The sequence below is a fragment of the Brienomyrus brachyistius genome, chromosome 3, assembly GCF_023856365.1.
Source record: "Brienomyrus brachyistius isolate T26 chromosome 3, BBRACH_0.4, whole genome shotgun sequence".
Classification (NCBI taxonomy): Eukaryota; Metazoa; Chordata; class Actinopteri; order Osteoglossiformes; family Mormyridae; genus Brienomyrus; species Brienomyrus brachyistius.
The window spans coordinates 10,124,659-10,147,657 of record NC_064535.1 but is presented as its reverse complement, the minus strand read 5'-3'; the positions used below and the strand labels follow the sequence as shown (position 1 = coordinate 10,147,657).

Below are 22,999 nucleotides of genomic sequence, written 5' to 3'. Positions count from 1 at the left end.
AGGCAATCAATGGTTGGTTGCCCTGTGGGTCAAGTACCACCCTCGAGAGGAACAGAGTACTTTCTCATCACCGTCTCTCACCCACATCCTTCTAGTCACAATACAAAGCAATTACAATAGCAAGTACATGCATTGTTTTTTTTTTTCCAGACGTGCCCCCACTAATCTGAAATTCCAACAGAAAATTTAAACCCGGACTGCATACCAACACTTGTTCCCTTTAGTAATATAGCGCAGCTCTTTCATGGACCGCTGGCATCACATTGTTTACAGTGGAGTAGATCGTCCCATGCCATACAACTTTAACAGCCCCGGAGAAACAGCATAGTGCAAAATGTGCTCAGCCTCCCAGCAAGACCCCAAACCCCAGGATTTGCCCCATTTTTTATTTAAAGCTTTGAGCCTTGTCCCACTTTCATAAAAGTGTCTTGGAAAGTTTGATCGCCTCACAGAGGATGATGATTATGCTCCTGAAAGACATTTTAATGAATTTTCATTTGCGCCCATTTTTTTAGTCTTTGCATCTTTTTGGGTTTTCCCAGCTTATCTCTAGTGAACAGGTGCTCAAGTGCATGAAGCACCATGCTTGTCCTGCCGTTCCTACTCCACTGCCTGCTTCTCTGGTGTCTGGGGCTTCCACAGCTCCTCATGCCATCATCCCTGGCCTCAATATTTTCTTTGATCATACTACATTCCCTCTCTTGTGTTCCTGTTAATAATTAATGGGAAAGCAGTTACTGGACGCCTTCGTCCTTGGAGAGAAAGAGCAAATTTAATTTAAATAATTGCATGAAAGAAATGCCAAAAGTACTCGTTTATTTATAATTTATGGATCGTTACGTCGCATGCATAATGCATGGCCGTCTTTATTATGATCATTTATTAAATATCATGTTTTCCAGCAGCAGTCTCAGACGTACCGCGGTATTTGCAAGGTTAGACCGCGGAGCTGCTCTTTTGGAAAATGCACGTCTGCAGAGCACGGGTTAAAAAGGAATCTTTATTTTTAACTACACATCATCAACGGCAACCCATCTGCTGCTGAGTTTGCAAAGCTCCTCCCGGGACAACACAATATCTCAACATCTTAGAGCATGAGAGTCGAGGGGTGGGGTTAGGTTCTGGCGGTGAGGGTAACAGGATTATCCGGTGGGGGTGGATGGTGTTGTAGGGCATACTGGGGAAATTAATGTGCATTTTTTTTAGCGAGAGCATGTTTTGTAAGGGTGAATGGGGCGGACGACCCCGGGAGTATTCGCTATCACATAAAGAAGCCCGCCCCAAGGGAAACTTTATATTCACAGCCCCTTTCACAGACGTCTTGCCCTTACCGACTGTGTTAACAGCTCTCTCTAAAGGAAATGCTGCATGCTCCCAGTTGAGACTAACTGCATGGGTTCACTCCCCTTCTTCCACAGCCAAAATAATCCCCATCTCCCCGCATAACACATCGAGCTACTTTCCAAGTATTCCTTAGAAGGTGAAACAGTGAGAACTTCAGCAGCGGCACATAAATCTCTCTTTTACTGTGCATTTGTGAGGTTTTCTCAGATTCACCTGAGACGTCTTGAACTTTGCATCCCGGCGAAACAAACGTGATGACTTATGAGACACGATGGATGCAGGATCGAAGCTGTCACCTTGGGCAAAACCGCCGTCAGCTGTTGTTTGAATGAAACGCTGATTCTTGTAGCTTCCACGAGCGCATCCGTTTAATAAATCTCTCCGTCTCGGTCTTGTGCTCTGAATCGGACATTTCCACCTTTTCCCGGTTACTCTAATGCTGCACTTCTCTTCGGCAACCTTTCTCCTAAATTTTTAATGCGTACTTTGTGTTTTCCACACTTCTGCTAACTCCCAGTTAGAGTGCATTACTGTGTCCTCTACCATTCTTTTTTTTTTCTTTTCAAAAGTGCGGTGCTACATTCCTTTACTCTCACCCGATTTCTTTTTTTTCCGGTAGACTTTAGTTAGAATTACAACAGAAGTTGAAACACGTATAAAAGGAGCCGCTACCGTAAATATAAATTATTAGGCATAATTGACTGGATTTGATTTAAATACTTAGCTGATTTTTTTTGTCTGTGTCTGTTTCAATGACTGAAACAATAGAACAATTTTACTTGTCAAAAATCAGTTTGAATCCAATGACATTGCCTGTATTCGTTCTGCTTCAAACCTCCTTTGAAGTTTCTCAATTTCTTATTCAGCCTACTGAGAATTTGACCATAACAAATTGTTCATTCATCTAAAGACCATTTTTTATGCAGTACTTATACACATTGACAGTTAATTACAGCACAAAGTCATACGGACATTTATTAGGGACCGATGTGCTATGTTGATTAATGTAGGTTTTAAAAACAAATATGCTAAAAATGCAATATTTATGCAGTACTAATTATAACCACTAGGAGACAGTACGAGATATAACGTTTCAGGCAATCGTGACAGACCAGCATGCCGCAGATCAAGCTAAGAACATTTAGCGACGATACTGTGGAAAGGCAAACCAGGGCATGCTTCATACTGCACTTCAAAACTTATTTTGTTCCGTAGCACATAATATCCGGGAACCCATCTTCATAGCTGTGACAGAAAGAAGCAGAGACCTATTAGTTAATTAGTTATATTAAGAAAAGTATTAAAATTACACAGATATAAGAATCTGCTAGAAAGCCTGATGACATTTATTTATTAAGCAGACGCCTCTGTACAAGTCAGGATCGTAAAAGAAGGATCAGCCATTGTCCCTGGGGTCATCGGGGTTAAGGACCTTGCTCAAAGGCTCTAAAGTAATATAATTACTCTGCTGGCTACGGGATTTGTACCCATGACCTTCTGGGCAACAGATCTCTAACCCAACCAGCTGTACACCATTTGGGTATGGTAGATGGGAATTAAGAAAGGGTCAAATATAATTTCGGATTTGTATACCATCTGCACGCTCATTATGTGTTTCTGCACAAACTGAGAAGTCCAAATGAGTTCTGTGTAGATTTCTGGTCTTTGCTGTTGGAGAGTGTCAACAATTTACACTAACATGTGAAGTCTTGGAACCAGTCCTCAGACTGATCGACCAGGCAAGCAATCCATTCCTTCAGGGTCACCTTTCTGTCACTGTTACTGTCACATGATCTGGAAAATATGTATACGCACACGCGCACACACACACACGCACACACACACACACACACATACACACACACACACACACATGTAAGTTTATATGAAGCATATTTATGGGAATTTCCCATGAGTTAGTTTTTCCCAGTACTCATAATCCAAATCCACCAAAAAATGAAGCCAAAAATGAAAATATAAAAACATTAAACATTTAGCACATCTTTTTCAGAAACACATCTCTTGTGTCTTTAGTTAACTTACTCGTTCGACTGAACTGTGATAAGGGACTGTGTGAGGGTGCTGTCAGGGTGTAACTTTCTGGAAATATATACTTGAAACACCATACCCTGCTTTTAATCATTTTTCAAATGATTAATCCCATTGGTTCATCGATAATGCAACCTCATGAAAATAATGTAAATGGGATCCGAACTCAGACAGTTTGCAGCCTTTTGATTACATTATAGATCCACCATGAGTATAAAGCAAATGTCTTGGCACAAAGCCTACATCAATGTAATAGAAAGATTGCAAGTCATCTGAGTTTGCACCTAATTTTTGTTATTGTGTGAATTTTCTCATCCTGGTGGGTGCGTGTGAGTATGTGGTGCCCCTCCAATTTGAAAAATAGGGGGTATCATGGCCCTGGGATCCAAATTTGCCAATTAGGGTTATGAAAATACAGGATAAATGGTATATTTTCGGTATTTCAGCTCAATTTGACTTTATTTTTGCATATTTAATGGCCCCTGAGGGTGAAATGTGTGTGTGTGTCGGTGTTAGTGGCTGGAGGGTCTCACTGGAAGAATCGATGGGCACAATGTTCCAGGGGCATCTGTTTGTAACGCAGCTTCTTCAGATCCCGACGGCTAAGCTTCCCGTCCTTGTTCCGATCCAGCAGGATGAACCGCCGCTGGTAATGAGGAGGAGACGTGGTGGGCACGGGGGTCCGTTTATTGGAGTGACCGAATAAGACATGTGCGAGGGAGATGGGGGTAGAGGAAAGAATGATGGGGTGTTTCAAACGGAGGATAATATTTCCAGCTCGTTAACTTTCTCCGTGAATAATTTAGCAATTATTGATGATGTCTATTTATGCAGCTGCTCTCGCATCTCCATATCGGCCTGGTGAGGATCGCACAGAGCTTAGGCCTTAAATCTGTTTGAAAACTTTAAAATAGATCATTTAGCAATACAGCTGTATTTTGCTATTTTCATCTGCAGACCAGATCTTGTGATGTAGCAACAATTCCAACAGAATGTTACAGTACAATTAACTTGTTTCAAGTGGTTTGTAAGGGTAATTATAACCATACATGTGTTGGCCACATACTGATAAGTGATACAAAATGTTTTGGCCCAAGTAATAAACTATGCTGGTTTCAACTGATTTACACCACTGAAGGTTCACACTGAAATGAATGGTATAATACCTGCATGCCCACTGAGGTCATTTAGATCACAAAAATGTTCTGAGGGTAGAGAAAAACATGATTGGTTCAGAGAGATGACCAATCAGATTGCAGAGGAGGTGGGTCCAATCAACTAGAGGAGGTGGGACCAATACGTCTGATTTGTTAGTCCTGGCTCTTGTAGTTGCTTGGACCCACCTCCTCCGCAATCTGACTGGTTATCTCTCTGAACCAATCATTTTTTCAGTCTGCCCACAGAACATTTTTGTCTAAGTAAAATTCCCATGAGCTCCGCCCTCACCGTTACCTCTACTAGCATCCTGCGCTCTTCCCGGCTCAGGCAGCCCTGGGGAGGGGGAGGGGAGCTGAAGGATTGGCCCATGCGACTCAGCATCAGAAACCAGTCAATCAGCCGGTAAGGGAACTGCCCATATTCCATCTCTGCGCACACCGCTTTGGACACTGTTCAGAGCAGGAAACTGTCCCAGTAAACACCCTGCTGGTTTTCCACATATTACCTGAACACAGGAATCTGCAGAAGCAATGAGCATGCATCACTAGGCAAGGAGGATGCCAGGGGTTGGAGGACAACTGTACCGTACCCAAGCAAGGACCAAGGTGAGCCAAGCCAGTGCGTCGCTTCTTTCGACAGGACTCTTTATGCAACAGACACTCACTGGCATAGGTCTTCCCCAGCACACTGCACACTGGCACTCCCTCCCTTTAAAAAAAATACAAGAAAAGGCACAACGTGACAAGAACTGATTAATATTTCATTCAACAGAGGTTTCCTTTCAGGAAGACGTACACAATCTTCATGTCAATGCGGTAAGCCTCCAGCCTGTCCTAGGTAGCAGAGGACATTCCTGGAATGACGCTAATCCATGTCAGGCAACACATGTGTACAACAGGAGCAATTCTGAGTCCCCATTTCGATCTGGAGGGAAACCTGAGTAGCCAGAGGAAACTGACACAAACATAAGACAACCGGGGGGGGGGGGGGGTACAAAATTGTGTCCGTCGTGTACATTAAGCTGTGAATTTCAGAAAGAGCCAGCCGTATGCTGAGAGAGCATATGGTAAAGTGGTCTTACCTCGGACATTTCTGGGGACATATGCATTTTGGGATTAAGACACCACCTTGCTCCACCGCTTGGCATGAGGAGCCAACAGGACTGTAACACTTCAGCAGCTTGCACAGCTTCTCTGGAGAAAGCCATAGAGGTACTTACTTACATTAGCACTTACATTACGAAGACCCAAGACGATCAAGTCCGGAATTTATATGTGTTTGTGGGATGTTATTTACGCGTTACTGCTTTGCACCTGGGTTGGTTCGACCCCAATACGGTCGCAGTTTCTCCTCGGCTTGTCTCTGTTTCCTTTGGGCTCTGCTGCCCTGGCAAGCAGCAGAACACAGATGCAGCCTCACATATGCACACATGACACACAGCGTACACCGAGATCTCTCCTTTCATGCACTTTTCAATACTGATCCTCCAATATTACCTGAGAAATCACCTACGGAGACCACGCCAGTCATACAGTACTCTAAAGAAATTCTTACAAGGGCCTTGAACCTCAGATGAACCATGGTTACTCTTCAAATGAAAAACATTTGAGACAACTGTGAATTTACTCGGAATTGTTTATCCCTACAAAAATTCCCCACATGGAAAACATAAAACTACCATTTAGGCTAAAACAATTTCCCGGGTGCAAATGATCAAGACCAGTGGTGGTATTGTAGTGGTATGGAGAGGTTTTTCTGATGAAAGATCTGGATGCCTTTCCATCATAGAATGAACCAAGAATTCTGATCTGATTAGAAGAATTCTAATGGACATTGTCAGGCTATTGATCTGTGAGGTGCATCTAAATGACTGGAACCTCGCTGAAATATTGGGGCAGGACCTGCAAAGGGCTTGAAAAGCCACAAATGTTGCTAAGCTACAGCAGTGTTGTGTGGAAGAGTGGGATAGAATTCATGTAGAGCACTGTATGATGCAGAGCTAATTGTTAAATATGCAAAAATGAGGAAAATCCAATTACAAGCAAATACTTCACTGTACTGTACACTGTACTTTTTGTTTCTTCATGCTATCATGTGTCTTATTCTAGTCCTCATAAACAAAAAATTCAGTCTGGAGAGCCATAAACTGGGGACTCCCAGTCAACTTTGTAGTCTTTGCCAGTTTCACATCTGCTGTGGACACTCTTGATGAAAAACAGACCCTTACAATACATTGAACTGCTGGTTCAGTTTACAGTCATGGCCAAAGCAAGCAGACCTGCGTATAACCAATAAGCTATAATTGTAATGGTGCTCACCTCACTCATTACAGGGTGCAGCACCAGCATTGTGAATAGGATCAGGTGCACGGCCAAATGCATGGTAGGGTCTCGGCCTGGACCATGTGGTACGACTCACTGCAGGCAAGAATACAGGATAATCAACTGGGCTTTGGGCCAGAGATTCTTCAGAGAAACTGCTTCTGAACACATAAATAGTTGCCTTAAGCAAAGTATTGAATAAACTATTTTCTTTAAATAACTTCTAAGGGCATACTGTTTGGTAGGAGCATAAATGGAGCACATTGTTAAAAATAGAAATATGAGTGCATTTTTTCTTTATCTCTAAATGCCTTTCATTTAGGCCTAATATATAATTAATAATACAAAAACGATGTGAAATCTACATTAGTAAAAAAAACCTTTTAGCTTAATTTAAATTTATTTTTAAATGACCAGTGATAATCAATTGGACTTGTGCAGTTTTAATACAGTGATTTACTCAGATTAAAGGTAGAAGGAACTTTAGAGATAACCTTACTTGAAAGACGACTGCGGAAACAACAACAATAATGACATCATTACATTTCTTGGTTTAAAATCTTCCCAAAGTATTCTACTGTTTAGCGATTCCATCTTTGATGCAGATGTTATGCACGCTGAATTTTTAAAAATCTGCTTTCTTCACCTCTGGCTTTTTAAATTAATTTCCCCAAATGTTCTACACGTTCTTCCTTGTTTTTTTTTCAGTCTGAGCAGCTACTCGTGATCTCTCTCCATTTTCCATATTTAATGAGAACAAGACGCATAAAATAAACATGAACAAACACGAGGAAGAATATGTGAAAGACCCCCACATACCTCTGTTTTTCCTCTTCTTTCTCTCTCGTTTCTCTCCCAGGCAGAGAGGGATCTATCTGTGCTACTGTAGACCATGTGTTCTCTCTAGCTTGTAAATCTACATCCCTATGAAATCATGCCAGCTTCGACAAGAACCAGCACTCCGTGTGAACCTGGCAGACGCGGTACAGATGATCTGCACAGCCATATTTCTGAAAGTCACCATTGTGAGTGGAGGATTCGATAGATTAGATATTGAAACAAAGAAAAATATCATCCTTCTTTCCGCAGCTTATCCTAGTCTGGGTCACAGGGAGGCCAGGCAGTGAAGGGTGCAAGGCAGAGGTACACCCTCCAGGGGATGCCAGCTCATCACAGAACACATACATGCACTCACTGAGTGCACTTCAGAGATGAGAATTACCACAGCTGCGTGTCTTTGGACTGCAGGCAGAAACTGAAAAACCCCATGGAACCCTCACGAGACCTGGGGATAACATGCTAACTTCACACATACCGAGCAGACGCTGGATTTAAATCCCAGTGCTGAAGGTGTAAGATGCAGAGCTCCTCACTGTGCCGTCTCTATTAATATCTGTGGCTTTTTAATTTATCCTCCTGATGGAAAGGTTTTGTTTGTCCTTTTTATCCCTAAAATAAAGCAGATCACATTTGAGAAATTGCAAGTAGATCTATTTCTACAGGTTTTGTAATTGTTTTGTAATAATACATAATGATAGTATGTTATCTCTGTTTACAGGAGTTAAGGGTTAATTTTGAAACTACAGTTCAGACAGTCTCTGTAACTCCATTATGCATATCCCTGCACTCTAGGGCCAAAAATATGAAAGTCGGACACTGAATTTGCAGATGGCTTTCCTAAATCTCATTAATTAAGCCTTTTTCATGTTCGCTTGATTTGTAATTCATAACACTAGATACTTTGCATAGAACGTTTAATGTCCGTTTAAAAACAGGAGAATGTCTACTCAATCAATTCTGTGAAAACAAGAGGAGATAACAGAAAACACACACAGAGTTTATGTATGTATTTAAGTATATTTTTGTGGGGACTCTCCATTCATTTCTATAGGAAAAACTCTAATCCCAGCATGATGACCTTAACCTCTAACCAGCCCTAACCTTAACTACAAGTAAACAAAGAAAGGACTTTTGACATTTTTAGGTTTTTGACTGAAAACCATCTTTGTGGGGACCTGAAAATGGTCCCTACAACATCCAAATAACAGGATTCTTTTACATTGTGGAGAACATTTGGTCCCCACAATGTAATATAAACATAATTTCCCCCCCCTCACACACACACAGACGATTCAGGCTCCATTCATGGATTACTAAGATTACTTGTGGCTATAGTTTCAGTTTTTATCCACCAATTAGCGATAAACTCGATTTACGATTCTTTAAGTTATGAACTGTCGCTCAATCCTACGCTACATTCCAATAGCATTAAGTGTATTGCTAAAAAGCCACCTGAAAACCACCAAAACGATCGTCTATTGCCATCTTGTGGTCATATAAAATCTTACATGCTTTCTGAATTGTGATGTTTATGATCAATAGGCCTACATAAAAGTATTTAATGTATTGCATAAAATGCAAGGTGCCCTTCCTGAAATGTAAGTGAGGAATGCAATTCAAAAGAAAAGAAACAGGTTTTGGAGATGGTCGATTTTTTTTCTTTCACAGTGCCCGACATTTGTATGACATTATTGTGTAAAAATTCAATAATGCAGGTCATAAGGATGTTGACTGAATCTGTCTTTGGTCTTGATATTTATTAGTATATATTTCATGTTTGCTACATGTGCATGTCCACTTAGCCAGACCCCATTTCAACATTGAAACAGGAATACCTCGAGTTTCTAAACGAATTAAATTTTATAGCCTTAAAACATTCCTCAGACCGCAGGAATGCACCATCTTAAATACACCTGAGTCTTAAAAAAACAAACAAACCATAAAAATTGTTTTATGTTTGTAGGAGAGGGTACAGGGCAAGCATAGACACATATAGTTAGAAGGCTATTTCTCACAATTAATAAAAACACAGAAATACAATTACATTTTTCATTAAAATAATTTTAGGACATTCTCCGCAGTGTACTTTCTATTTTTTTTTTCAAAATTTTCATCTTAAACTCAAGCCATCCTCTTTTGTAAATCAATCTCATGTTTTGTTTTTAAAAATACAACATATTTATCGTGTATTGAGGATGATAAACGGGCCGCATCTGATTGCTGGTTCCCCATTGACAACGTCAATCGTATTTCATGTTTGCAGAACATTTCAGCTAAATGAAATCCTGGGATGCATGCACATACTTAAGATCGAATTAAATGATTAAATTGTAATAACTGAAAAAAATGAAAAGAAAAATGAGAAATGATGCTATACGGAACTGATTGCGCACAGACAGCGGGCCGGAAGTGTGTTTCAGTGCCTGACGTCAGTGTCAAGGGTGGCGGAGAATGAATGATGGAGGGACGCTAGGCTGGTTTAAGCAACAAGGGAGAAGAGAGAAATTAAGCAGTCTGATGGAATAAAAAACGAAGTGCATGCAGTAAAAATGAAGATTCCTATCGCGTTTCGGAGGCGATCGTCTCAGTGAGCAAGATGATCAAATTGCGCTTAATATGAGAGAAGAGCGATCAGTGGAGTCCAGGTGATTCTTGCGAGGCTCCGCCTCAGAGAAGGAGAAAATGAAATGATGTGGAAACGAAAAGCATCGCAGCTCTGATCCGAACACAGCAGCATCATTTGTTTTGGTCGTGGGGTTTTGCAGAGAGCTGACTGTGTACCTGACTGATCTTAGGTAGAAAGCTTATTAGTTTTACAATAACATATCGTGCATAACCAAGACATGGCACATGAAATCTTATCAGAGTTTAGTTAGCAAGTATCTGTCAGTAATGTAGCCGATTTCCTGTCGGAGAAACTTGCAGTAATAACACGGCGCAATAGTCAGTCGGTTGTGTGTAGCTAAGCATCCCTCTGGGTATTTTGGTAGGTAGGTATTTCAGTATATTGGACTTTATATACCCATAGTGTCGCTGAGACGGTAGCTAGCTAGCTAAACCTTTCCTAACGGGACACTGATTTCCATTAAATCCCTCAATATACTCCTATACTTCGCTTAGCTAGTTAAGGTAATGAGCAGTTCATCGTTTCGGTAATAAGCTGTACGGTTGAGCCAGGTTTACGTACAGGATCCTGTTAAAATGTTTATAATTAGTTTAATTTCAATTTGGCTGTTATTTCGTCCTCCATTGCGACAGATAGTCTTCGGTATATGTACTGTACAATACGATCCTACTACCAGCTGTAAATGCAGTGAATGTTTAGAAGTTGGGCACCTTTGCAGTATTTGCATTGTGGACTTAAATGATTTCGATCATGAGCTGCTAGCTCATCCATTCACATCAGGTAAGATGTATTTCTACGATGTGCAAGACTTTAATAAATGTACAGATAGGTTGTGTGCACAGAGATTGGGCCTACAAGTTATTAACCTGGTATACGGTCAGTACCAAGATAATAACAATGGAAACATTGTCCTTTGATTAGATACATTGTAACAGAAGCCAGTAGAAGCATAGATATAATAGATATGCAGGTATGCAAGTCATAATTCATAAGCGCTGATAGTTTCTTATGGATCTACATAATGACTTAACAAATGTATTTTGTTCATTTTGATTTTGATTTGATTTTATAACACTAGAAGGTTGTAATCGCAGTTGTCTTGCATCACAGTGTGTTTTTTCTTTATTTAATCTAGAATTGTTATATATCAATAGGTAGATGTTGGTTCAGCATTTTGAACCCCATAAAGTGCTGTCCAAAACGATAATCAGAAGTTCTTTGTTCGACCATCTCCAGGAAACATTCGTGTCTGTGCCACACGTGATCCTGCGATGCTTCTCATGCATTTTTCTGCAGATGTGATGATAAGTTTTGACGCAACATACATTTCTTGGATTATTGTCATTCAGGTTCTTGGTCAGTGGTTGGCTTTTAATCTTTTTAGTTTTCCCGTGATTCGCAATGTTTCGCAGGAGCTGCACTATGCTGCAGTGTATGACTTGATATTTTATAGTAGCGATGTCAGGAATAACGCCTTTGTGTTTGTGTGATGCACTTGTTGCTGTACTGGGCACCTAGAACAAATAGCTTAGGGCTCTATAATTACTGAAAATATGATTCATTTTATCAATAGTTATTTTCAATAAGAACTGAACATTTAAGAAAGATCGTTCACACAATTTTGTAGACATTCTCAAATTACTTCATCCATCCATCCATCTTCCAGCCTGCTTATCCTACTGGGTCGCGGGGGGTCCGGAGGACAACCCAGGATGGGGGGCCAGCCCATCGCAGGGCACACTCACACACCATTCACTCACACATGCACTCCTATGGGCAATTTAGCAACTCCAATTAGCCTCAGCATGTTTTTGGACTGTGGGGGGAAACCGGAGTACCCGGAGAAAACCCCACAATGACATGGGGAGAACATGCAAACTCCACACACATGTGACCCTGGTGGAGATTCGAACCCGGGTCCCAGAGGTGTGAGGCAACAGTGCTAACCACTGCACAACCATGCCACCCCCACCCCCAATCACTTTTGTATTTACACGTTTAAATATAAATATTTCTAATGTTCTGATTTAAATCATGTTAATTGATTTTTGCTATTTGTTGCAGAAAAATATATAGACTAATATATAAATCTGTAGGTGAATGATGTGTTTGAGGGATACAACCATCATGCTGTACATTGTGTTTTTTCGGGATAAAAATATACTTCAGCCACTTAACAGGAAGTGGAAACTGTCTCCAGGGTGTCCTGTTCTCATTTTGCATAGGTGAGGGGTGTTCAGTTCAGAACAAAGCTAGGCGAGTGTTTATGATCCTCAGGGTCTAAATAAAGTTACATGTGTTGTAGTTCTTGGGCAAGTGCTGTTTGATGTGGCTTCCAGTTCTTAGCCCTGAAACCTCTAAATGGATCAAAGGGCTATTGTAGACCTGCATTTGTCACATGGCCTGTCTGCTTAATCTGTAGTGATTTGAGCAGTGCTGTGGGGTGCTGTGTCTAGTCTGAGTGGAATTTGCCCTTTCTGAAAACAGTGGTCATGGATATATTTCTAATCTATGCCTCATTGGTCAAAGCTGATTTCTGGAGAATTCTGCAGAAGACATGAGCAGTTGTCCATTTCTAGTGATTATTTTTAAGTAAGAAAATTGAGAAGCTTTGATGTTTCCAGAGAGATGTCGCGCGTTCTGCATTCTGCCCGCCGCTCTCTATTTCCTTTGCATTAGAGATGAATAGCGGAGGGCGAGGTGCAGCTACGGAGGTGTGCGTTTGATAGAATGACAGGAAGTGGTCATTTTCTCGCAGCCATTTTGGTTCTTGTACTTGAATGCTGCTTTGATATGATACGAGAAGCTTTTTTAGTCCCTGGGGAAAAGACTCCTGCGTGCAACACATTAATGGACGGTGTATGTGCAATTAAAAATCAAATAGCATCAGACTTAACTACATGAAATGAGGATGCTCTCCTGATGTGTTTTGGCTGGGGGGTGGTGGGCATGGCGTGTCGGGAGGAGACGTAGTGGTGTATGATGGCAAATGTCCAGAATGTGATTAATTGTTACCCTGTCCTGTTGAGCACAATTTAGTAATTGTTTTAGGCTGATGTGCACTTTTTTGTCATTGCCATTAACCCTGGCTCAGGTAAAGCAGCTCGGTGTGTCAGAGTGTGTGATTTTGTTTACTGATTTAACCTGAGCTGTGCTGCGTCATTTTTTCGATACTGCCCAAAACTGTAAATTAATGTGAATTTATGCACTTTAAACTGTGTTCATGTCATGCCTCTAAATGTAACCTGCCTTTGCAAGGAGTGTGGCAGTGGCTGCAGAATCACATTTTGTTAGTTTTTGTATGTACTGTATATAAATTTGAACCGATTGGAAAACATTTTGCACACAGCATGAGAATTTTATATACGTGCAGCGTAGTGAAAAGATGCAGGGGGGGGGGAAATGTTACTGCTTCTCTAGCCTGTGTACATCCCTGCCTGCAGATGCGGACAGTAATTTATGTGCTGATGTCTTGGGGCAGGATTATTTGAGTGAAAATGGGGCTGTGTGTTCTTGACCTAGTATATCTGTTTGGCTCCAGTATCTATAAATTAATATGTCTACGTTAGCTCCCCTCCACTTCAATTAAAATCTCACCTTTTATTTTCTTAAGGATGTGTTCTTTATTGTTTTCCCCCCCAATACGTCGCTTTCGCTTTTTATGAATTTGGAGGAAAAGAAATTAGACGTTATTGCCAATGAAACCTTAAGGTCTCATCTTACTAGGGAAACAAGTTGGGGGTTGGGATGCAGTATTCTTGAAATATTTCTAAAATGTAAATGTGCATCCATTCATTTCCAGGTTTTGGTAAACTGTACCATCTTATGCTGTTCATGACCAAAACAGTACGTTTTTATCATTACAATGTACAGTTTCCATGCTGGAATAATGTGAATGGACTGGCAGTGAAAAAGGGATAAACAGAAAGAAATATTTTTACCCGGCTTATAACAAGCTTGTTCCTACTCCTGTCCAATAGGGAGCCTGTTCCTACTCCCGTCCACTAGAGAGCCTGTTCTTACTCCCATCCACTAGAGAGCCTGTTCTTACTCCCGTCCAATAGGGAGCCTGTTCCTACTCCCGTCCACTAGAGAGCCTGTTCTTACTCCCTTCCAATAGGGAGCCTGTTCCTACTCCCGTCCAATAGGGAGCCTGCCTCTATTCTTGTATAGTAGCAAGTCTTTGACTATTTCTATCCTACTCTGGATATATTGGTCATAAGAGTATAGCAGTCAGGTCTTCTAAGCAATAATACTGTTAATCAGTGTAATAGTTTTCAGTAGCTGCAGGTGGGGGCCAGTATGCATCATTTAAAACCTGCTTGCTTCCAATCTGCATTCCCTGCTGATTATATATCCATGATGTAGATGCTTCTCAGGCAGAGGCACGGTGCATATTCTGTAATAATTTCTGGGATAAATGGGGTGTTAAAATGATCATGGTAATTAAAGTGTTTGCTGCAGTTGTTGTTTACTGCTCATTATTGCCCAGCCGTCTTCCCAGGATGGCTGATGGAGTGCAGGGCCGTTCCGAGCTTGAAGGTTATCCTCAGAAACATCTGCTGTGAGGTGGTGCGCGCCAAGCGTGCATATCTATCACAGAGGACACATGACAGAGGAAAACTTTAAGCACACCCATCAATTTACAGGTACATATATCTGTTTGGCAGACACTTTTGTCCAAAGCAATGTTCAACTGAGAATCAAAGAGCTGGTCAAACAGTCCCTGGAGTAATGGAGGTTAGGGGCCTTGCTCCAGGACTCAGCGCTGACATCAATCAGCCAGTCATGGGATTTGCGTTTGGGTTCTGACCTTCCGATCACAGGCAGGGTGTTCTTACTCTCAGAGCCACATTCCGACCTAGATTCACCTAAAATACATGTCTGGCTTCAGGCAGGGTGCTCAACTAAACCCAAAAAACTTCACTCATGGGGCAGGAATCAAATATATAAGTCATCTTTATAGATATAGATGTGTTTGTGAGGACTGAACTATGGAGATCATGTTGACAAGGTCATATGTTATTTCAAAGTTTATTAAACCTTATCTTTAAGGATAAAGTATCGTTCTTTATGTAAATAGTTGTCTTTACTGTGATTTTGGGAAAAAAAAGTAGTAATCGACAAAGAAGGGAATTATTTGCAGGTGTTAGTTTTATTTGTAGCTGAAATAGTACTGTGGATTAGCTACAAAAATGGCAGTGATTAAACATCAGACCTAAAAAATTATACTGTAAAATTACATTATAAAAGTCATCATCCTACTGTAAACTTGTTGTGATATTTTATATAACATTACTCAAAAAACGTCATTTATTAATTGGATTTCATTTTTGAAATTGAACCTTCTGAAAGCGTGTGAATGTTAATTCTTGGACAAAGGTACAAGTATGCCTAATTATTTGTACCTGCATTCGTCATCATTTGTTTCCTGTTGTGAGTGACTATTCCATAGCAGGACTGGGTGGAGAATGATTCCTGTAGGAGGGCAGACTTTCACTGGCCACACCCGCTATACGCTTGATTGGCTGGAGCAGCCAAACAGTTGAACACTGGCCAGTAATCTATTCCTCCCTAACCCATCCCACCAGGTTTGGGCTCTGTGAGAGATGGCCCCATGCAATATTTACATGACTGCCTCATAGCTTGTCTTTTGAAACACAGGCTTTAGTGCACAGTGACTCTTAACCTAATTATGTCCTTCTCTTCAGTTACTATTCCTGTTGTCTGGATCAAACTCCTTTAGCTCAATGTGCATAAATAGGTTTAAGGGATTAATTGGCATCAGTCTGTAATGAAATTTCATAGCAGTGTAAGGGGCAGTCCCAGAAGACACCTGTAATGAAAATGCGATTGGATTTTTTTTCCCCTTACCTGAAATGGTCACGGGGGGTCCGGAGCCTATCCCGGAAGCAATGGGCACGAGGCAGGGAACAACCCAGGATGGGGAGCCAGCCGATCACAGGGCTGAAATGGTGTTTTGTGTTGTATAATATGGCAAGGTCATCCTAACTATATCAAGACAAATTTATTAATATGGGACGTCCTTCTATGATTACATGCACAATAGATCATTATGCTGTGGCACCATGTAGGTTAAGAGCAGAATGTGGTATTTTCCTGGTTCGGAAACAGTCTGTAACCTCATCCTTCCCATTTAATAGCTACAAAGCTAAGGCGTATCCAGCAAGGGGAATATCTGTGCTAGCATGTATGTCTCTGCGTTTGTTGAAGGCATCTGTCCTCATCTGTCTTTAGATGAGGATATGTATGCCCCTACATGCCCTTTTCTCTTGTGCTGAAGGTGGCTGTATGTCTTTAGAAGTTGTTGCATGTTTTTTCATTAACATCCTCCTAAATGCACTCTTGGACCAGTTAAGCCATAAAATTAGGTTAGAATGAAGACTGACAAGAGTCTGATTGGAGTTTGACAGGCCTGCTCTACATTGCGTGTGTTTACATGTGACACATACTCTCCGATTTAGGTTAATCGCCTAAATGCTTTAATCTATTTCCGAATTTAGCGATAAGTTCAATAAACATTTCCGGTTTAGCAATTACCATTGCTGTCCTGTGTTTATAATCTTCTCTGCAGTTTCTGTAATGCTTGATTGGCTGTTATAGCCTTTTAAATTGACAGAGTGCTATAATTGTATGACATATCTCATCAGGAAGGATAGAGATGTCTTTATCTTAGGATGATAATGCTGACAGAGAGGATGGGTAATGTGTTTTAATTCAGTATCTTCACCAATTGGTCTTTTTTGCTTATTAACCCTGGACAGCTATCCAAATGGTTGTTATGAAACTGTTTAAACAGCATTATGGCTTTTAAACTGCTCTTGAATTCATGAGATTGCTTGGAATCATCATAATTCCTGCCTTCAAGAAGGTTTAAGGTGGATACAAGCCCTTGGTTCGCTCCTTTGGTCCCTGCCTGGTTATCTATATATATGTCTTACCTGGATCTGGGTGTTAGCAGACCAGGCGAGTCCCTAGGAAATCCACAGAACTGCTGCATGTTTTTAAAGGCCAACCCTAGGGTCATGAATGTGTGCTAATGGATATTAAAAACAGTCACTTTTTTTCTTAGCCCAAGGGGTACCTAGTATGATACTTTAACTTTGTTTCTCGGGCCAGTCCTGGGAGACCCCCAGACAGTCCGCATTTTTGCTCCCTCCCAGCTCCCAGCATTCATGAACTGAACAATCAAGAACACTGGATACCTGATGTTGGTGTATTGGGAGCTGGGAGGGAGCAGAAATGTAGGCTGTCTGGGGGTCTCCAGGGACTGTGCTGAAAACCACAGCTTTCTATGATTAGTTCTGTTAGGGCTGTTTTTTTCCCCCTAGCTATAGAACACAGAACAGCAAACGTGTTAAATGTCGAATTTCTGTATTAATCAAAACGAGCATTACCGCCATTCTATATTTACAGTATAACAAGGATACTGCTATTTTATTGATCTAGCCAACCTATTCACCCTATAAGTCTTGTAGGAATTGTTCTGCTGTCTTCTTGACTGTCATTGATCGCAGGTCCTTTACGTACCATATTGTAATGTACAGTAATACTTCCTGGATTTACTCTATAATTCGAACATTTGAAGACCACTAATAATGCATCTGAATGCATTAATAATCCACTAATAATGCATCTGATAATGTGCCGAAGCACATAACCCTCCAGGACCGGGTCTCTGCCTGAACTGACTGACCCCATTACAGTGGAGGGTGAATATCGAAGCTCGTTCGGGATTCGAGAGCGTTTGCCAACCCTTTCAGTCGCTGCCCAGCCTGGGCGGAGAGCGAGGCTGAATGTGGGTCACTGTGTGACGGGCTGGGTTGACCTCTCAAATGGCCTGGTTCTTCGCAGCTGTTTTTTTAATAATTTTTTTTACATAAAAAGGAAAAAAAAAAACTTGTATGGGACCAAAGCTTAAATGTCGCTGTTTGGATTTACTCTCAAACCCATGGCTGTTGTGCGTCCCTCAAGTGGATTGAGATGGGAGGGTGCAGTGTGGTTCACATTTGCGGGTCTGTGATCTCCTCATGGCGAGGTCCCTCCCAGAAAGGGCCGTTTAAAGCTAGCGGCTGGAGACGGTGTTTCATCCAGCGTGAACAAAGCCAGTCCTGAGAAATCTGACCTCTTGTGTGAAAAGAACCTGCAAGTAGCTTTGTGGTGAAGGAATTGGGCTGTAAGAACCTGACACCCCTGCTGTGTTATCAAGCTAACTATTCATTCCGGTAAAATATTCAGCTGTGTACTCTAACGGAGGCACTACGTTATTTCTGTGGATGTAGGATACAGGATTGTGATGTAGCTTAATCTAATGTAAAATATTTTTTTTCCCTATTTGATTATTATTTTCACCCCAGTCAACTGGGAAAGGCTTGGCTTTCGTCCGGCAGGTTTATGGTCGTATAAGTATAATTTGATTAATATCTGTTTTTTGTGTTGTTTAACACACACTCGTCTTTAAAGGTCCTGCAGAGTGTGCAAGTTTTCATTCTGTCAGAGTGCTTCAGCATTTAGTTTTTTCCCAGGGACAAGTGTTAAGAGCTAGATTTCTTACAGTGCAGGCCTGAGATCACACGCTGGGCAGGTTTGTAAGGGCATTGTGCTTATGATATCATAGCATGATGTAACAATAAAGAACACATCTCTTATTTAAGGTGGATATCAAGGGCAGTCTAAGAGGAGAACCTGTACTGCTGATATTCCTTTTCTATGCCAGAATTAATTTGGATAATTAATCTGGAAAAATGCTATGTGACAGAATGCATGTAGCTGAAGGACTTTAATAAAACTCTTTTCTGCTGAAACCTCTGGTCTAGACCTTAAGACCTTGTATTTTTAGTGACATTATATTGGTCAAAAACATTACAGGTCATTATTAAAAAGGGTTAAGGAAACCGTTTGGTATGCATTTTATTAAACTTTCGAAAATGGCAAACTTCAGTAATGCATCATATCATTCATGGTGCATTTAAATTGCATTTTATTAAATCAGTTATGGAATGCCATATCAAATATGCCTGCTAGCTTTTTTTTCTTTCATAATAGTTTTGAATGGAGAATGGTAGCAATACCACTGGTTTTCAAGGTTTTTGAATTGTGTAAAAAATTTTTTTTTGACCAGTATTATAAGGGTGTGGCTTATTTTATGCGTTTCAACCTAAAAGGACAAAATGCAAAATCGCAGTTGCAGGCCTGTGAATCTCCTTGGACATCAAGTACGATTTATACCAATATTATTTATGCCATGGTAGATTTCCCAAACCCCATGTTTTGTCATGTAGATTTATTTTATTTAACAGATGTATTTGTCTAAAGTGATGTACAAGCAAATAGCACATTACAAACACATGGCTGCCGAGGAGATGACCAATCACAACCCACAATGGTCACTCTTTCTTTTTTGTTTTTTTTATTACGATATTTTGTGTTGAATTGAGAAAATCAGCATCACCATAGCAGCAGGTCGAAGTGCCAGACAATAATGCACAAGGGGATGGTGTCCTGTAACTAAGTCTGTTTACCTTGCACTAAAAATATTTGATTGCATTGCATACTGTTGCATTTATTAATTGATTCATCCCCTTGACGACTGGCTGAACGGTGTCTTTGGAAATGTCTGATCAGCTATAATTTTATGTGGTGTGTTTTGAATGTTGCATCCATAGCTTTCTCTAATTAGAATATGTCTTTCTTTTCTCACCTTCTCCAGCTGTCTTCTCTGTGAATATCAATGACCCTTTTGGGGGTCGATGGAGGAGAAGGCCGTCAGCAAGCCTACCATGGTCTCCAGGCTCCCCAAGTTTGGTGTCCGCCCTGAGGCTGGCCTGGCCTCTCAGCCGCACGGATCTTGCCAGTCGGCTCCCAGTAACGAGGGGAAGGGCACTGGCTTGAAGAGGCCCAACGGAATGGTGCGTATTCCCTCGTTTTCACTGAAATGGAAGAAGGAGGGAGCTACTACCCCTCCCAATCCTGAGGAGGTCGTATCAGAAATGGGTGAAGAGGGTAAAGAACGAAAGGTGAGTAGCACGAGGGAGCTTAAGAAGCCGTCCTCTGCAGCCGCCGTGGTGCAACGGCAGGCTTTGGCTACGTCAACCACGAACGCAAAGCCTGCCCAGATGGTCCCCAAAGCAGACACCCAGCCAGCAGCTAAACCGACCCCTAGCGGGAAGTTCGGCATGAATGGCGTGAGCAGCAGCGGGGTCAAAGTTCGTGCTGGGTCGGGCCTGCCCCGCCCAAAGGTCGGCTCCAGCTCTGCCCAAGCTGGGTCCCAGTTAAGTGACAGCTTGAAGTCCCTCCCGCCGGACCCTATGGTCCGCTCTCAAAGCTTCTCCCACTTCAACCAGTCGTCATTGCCCACCGCCCCGCCGATGACGCGCTCCTTCTCCTTCAACAAGGCCGTAGAGTTGGCCAAGCCACCGTCGAGCAAGCAGACACACTCCCCGATGCCTTTGAAATCCGGTCTTGCTTGCGGTAGGGGATCCATGACCAGGCTAGCCGTGCCATCCAGTGGGGTGACCCCTACTGGCCACCTGAAGAAGCCGCTCCTCCCAGGATGTGCGCTTAGCAGACCCACGGCTCTAGGCTTCAGACTTCCTCGACCTTCTCTCATCCATATTCCACGTCCACTCTTAGCTGGGAAAGAGTGCATTGATACCACACCCGTAGACCAAGGCATGGACTCCATAGAGACACCTTTGACAACCTCAGATACCCTGAGTGACCAGGAGGGGGTGCTAGCACCTAAGAGTCAGTCCAGGGGTGACCCGGCTTCACGAGAACCGGAACTCCAGACGCGCTGTCTGGGAGATCGGCTAGAAGACATGTCGCTCTCGTCCGCCTCCTCGCTGGAGCACAACGACACCAGCGAAGAGTACCTTGACGACTTTGATACCCTGGGGAACGGTGGTGGCACGCTGCTGCTTCCTGTCCATGAGGGAAGGCCGCTTCAGCCACAAGCTTACTCTACTGATGACGTCCCCGACAACAGGCAGCGAGGAGCCCCCGCTCAGGGACACCCCTGCGACTTCCTGTCAGATGACCATGCCGGTGAGTCTCCCAGCACAGCACTGGATAAGGAGATACGTGAGCCGTAATAAATAAATACATGAACCCGGGAAATAAATGATTTGTAGTTCTTTATTTGTAGAAAATTATGAGGACGGATGTATAAAGGGGAAGGGAACAGTGTGTGATTGTCCGACCCTGCTCTGCTTGCACAGAATAATATAATATAATATTAAAATATGTAATGTGAAAGTTGCCGCACCTTCTAGGTTGGGGCGTAGACAGAAATTCAGAGCCCCCTGACTAAATGTCAACTTTGGACTAATGGGGTATTGGGCCTCCCCACAGTAAAAATATTTATTTTGTTAAATTTGCTGGGGGGGGGGGGGGGGGCATGGTACAATTTAGTGCCGGGCCGCCTTAATCTGCCAGGGTGTCATGCACTTAGGCAAGCTGATGCCTCTGAACTGACGGTAGTGTGTGATTGTGCGTAGGTCCTGTTCACAGTGTCGCACAGCCTAGTCCCCTATGCTGCCTGGGATCCAGATCTGAAAATTAGTGTTTAGAAGACAGGCTGATATAGTATAGCCAGTCATCAGCAAATGGTTTCAATTTCCGGATGCTTTCTGCAAATTGTATTTCCCGTAATCTTTGATTGATCGTGTGTGCATATTCGCAATAAGCTTCAACTTTGACAGGGAAATAAATGCCATATAGTGCCAGACATGGCTTCTGTCTGCTTTACTGGCAGATAATGTTCCATGGTCTACGCAGCAGATAAAAAAAAAAAGTCCTAAATAATGAAACCGCACAGTGCCTTTGAATGAACGAATGAACCTTGCCTAAGATCGGCTGCTTGTATTGTGAGATGTCCTGCTAATAGCTAAATGGATAAAAGCAAGGGCTGCGATGGTTAGTCCTTGTGATTCTTTAATTTCTCCTCGCTTCCCTGCAGGTGGTAGAGAGAGCTATGCGGCATGTCCTGCTCCGCTGAGCCTTTCCCCGGTGGTCGACATCCCACATGCCTCGTCTCTGGAGCTCTCCCCATCCAACAGCTCCGGTGGCATTTACATGTGGGATGAGGAAGGCCTCGAGCCTCTGGGTCCATCCACGCACCTCTGCGGCAGCTACGACTCTGACGTTAACAGCATGGTGAGTCGGTCACATGCACCCTGACTCTGCCCGTAGTCCGCGGGTATAACTCAGAGATGAAACACATATATAGCCTCAAAGATACAGGAAGTGTCAACGCACGTATTAGCAGAGGATTAACCCGTTAATCAGTTTCAAAATTAGCACCAGACTTATTAAAACTGACATTTGCTTTAATGAATTTATTTGTTTATGAGCGTCTTTCTAGACTGGCTTTACATTTTTTTGGTAATCATGTTTGATTTGTGACTATTTCACAAATCACAGAATTTTTTACAGCATATTTTAAAATCTATGAGGGCAAGTTCATGGTATCTTAATACTTTTTGAATTTAGCTTTTGCTGTAATGCTACTTTGAGAAGTAGAATTATACTCTCAAAAGAAATTACTATTTTTATTTTTTTTAAAGAAATTTCTTTTTTTTTTCCAGTTTTGCATTGTTCTTGAAAGGAATTTCTCTAAAAGGACTGCCAGTTTCCAGTT

The 22,999-nt window shown here is 42.0% G+C and overlaps 2 protein-coding genes across 7 annotated transcripts in view; one reads left to right on the top strand and one right to left on the bottom strand.

Moving 5' to 3' along the window:
* Nucleotides 1-1,069: 1,069 nt before the first annotated feature.
* sparcl2 (SPARC-like 2) lies at nucleotides 1,070-8,151 on the bottom strand. 2 transcript variants are annotated; one of them, XM_049006456.1, is made up of 9 exons: nucleotides 7,692-8,148; nucleotides 6,870-6,968; nucleotides 5,865-5,937; nucleotides 5,633-5,744; nucleotides 5,141-5,259; nucleotides 4,846-5,000; nucleotides 3,927-4,039; nucleotides 3,044-3,138; nucleotides 1,073-2,589 (listed from the first exon to the last, which is right to left on the bottom strand). In XM_049006456.1, the coding sequence occupies exons 2-9, from the start codon at nucleotides 6,930-6,932 to the stop codon at nucleotides 2,537-2,539; spliced, it is 783 nt and encodes a 260-aa protein (XP_048862413.1). In that variant the 5' UTR covers nucleotides 6,933-6,968; nucleotides 7,692-8,148; the 3' UTR covers nucleotides 1,073-2,536. The 2 variants fall into 2 exon arrangements, with proteins under 2 accessions (XP_048862412.1, XP_048862413.1); XM_049006455.1 differs by lacking the exon at nucleotides 6,870-6,968 and having other exon boundaries at nucleotides 1,070-2,589; nucleotides 7,692-8,151.
* Nucleotides 8,152-10,149: 1,998 nt separating this feature from the next.
* ccser2a (coiled-coil serine-rich protein 2a) overlaps nucleotides 10,150-22,999 on the top strand; it is a 49,396-nt gene continuing 36,546 nt past the window's right edge. For 4 of the 5 annotated variants that reach the window (XM_049007045.1, XM_049007044.1, XM_049007042.1 and 1 more), the window contains exons 1-3: nucleotides 10,150-10,357; nucleotides 20,069-21,405; nucleotides 22,319-22,515. In XM_049007045.1, the coding sequence (XP_048863002.1) occupies nucleotides 20,109-21,405; nucleotides 22,319-22,515 (1,494 nt within the window). In that variant the 5' untranslated portion in view covers nucleotides 10,150-10,357; nucleotides 20,069-20,108. Of the gene's footprint in view, nucleotides 10,358-10,386; nucleotides 11,119-20,068; nucleotides 21,406-22,318; nucleotides 22,516-22,999 lie in introns of those variants that run through there. The other variant, XM_049007043.1, reaches the window with a different exon arrangement.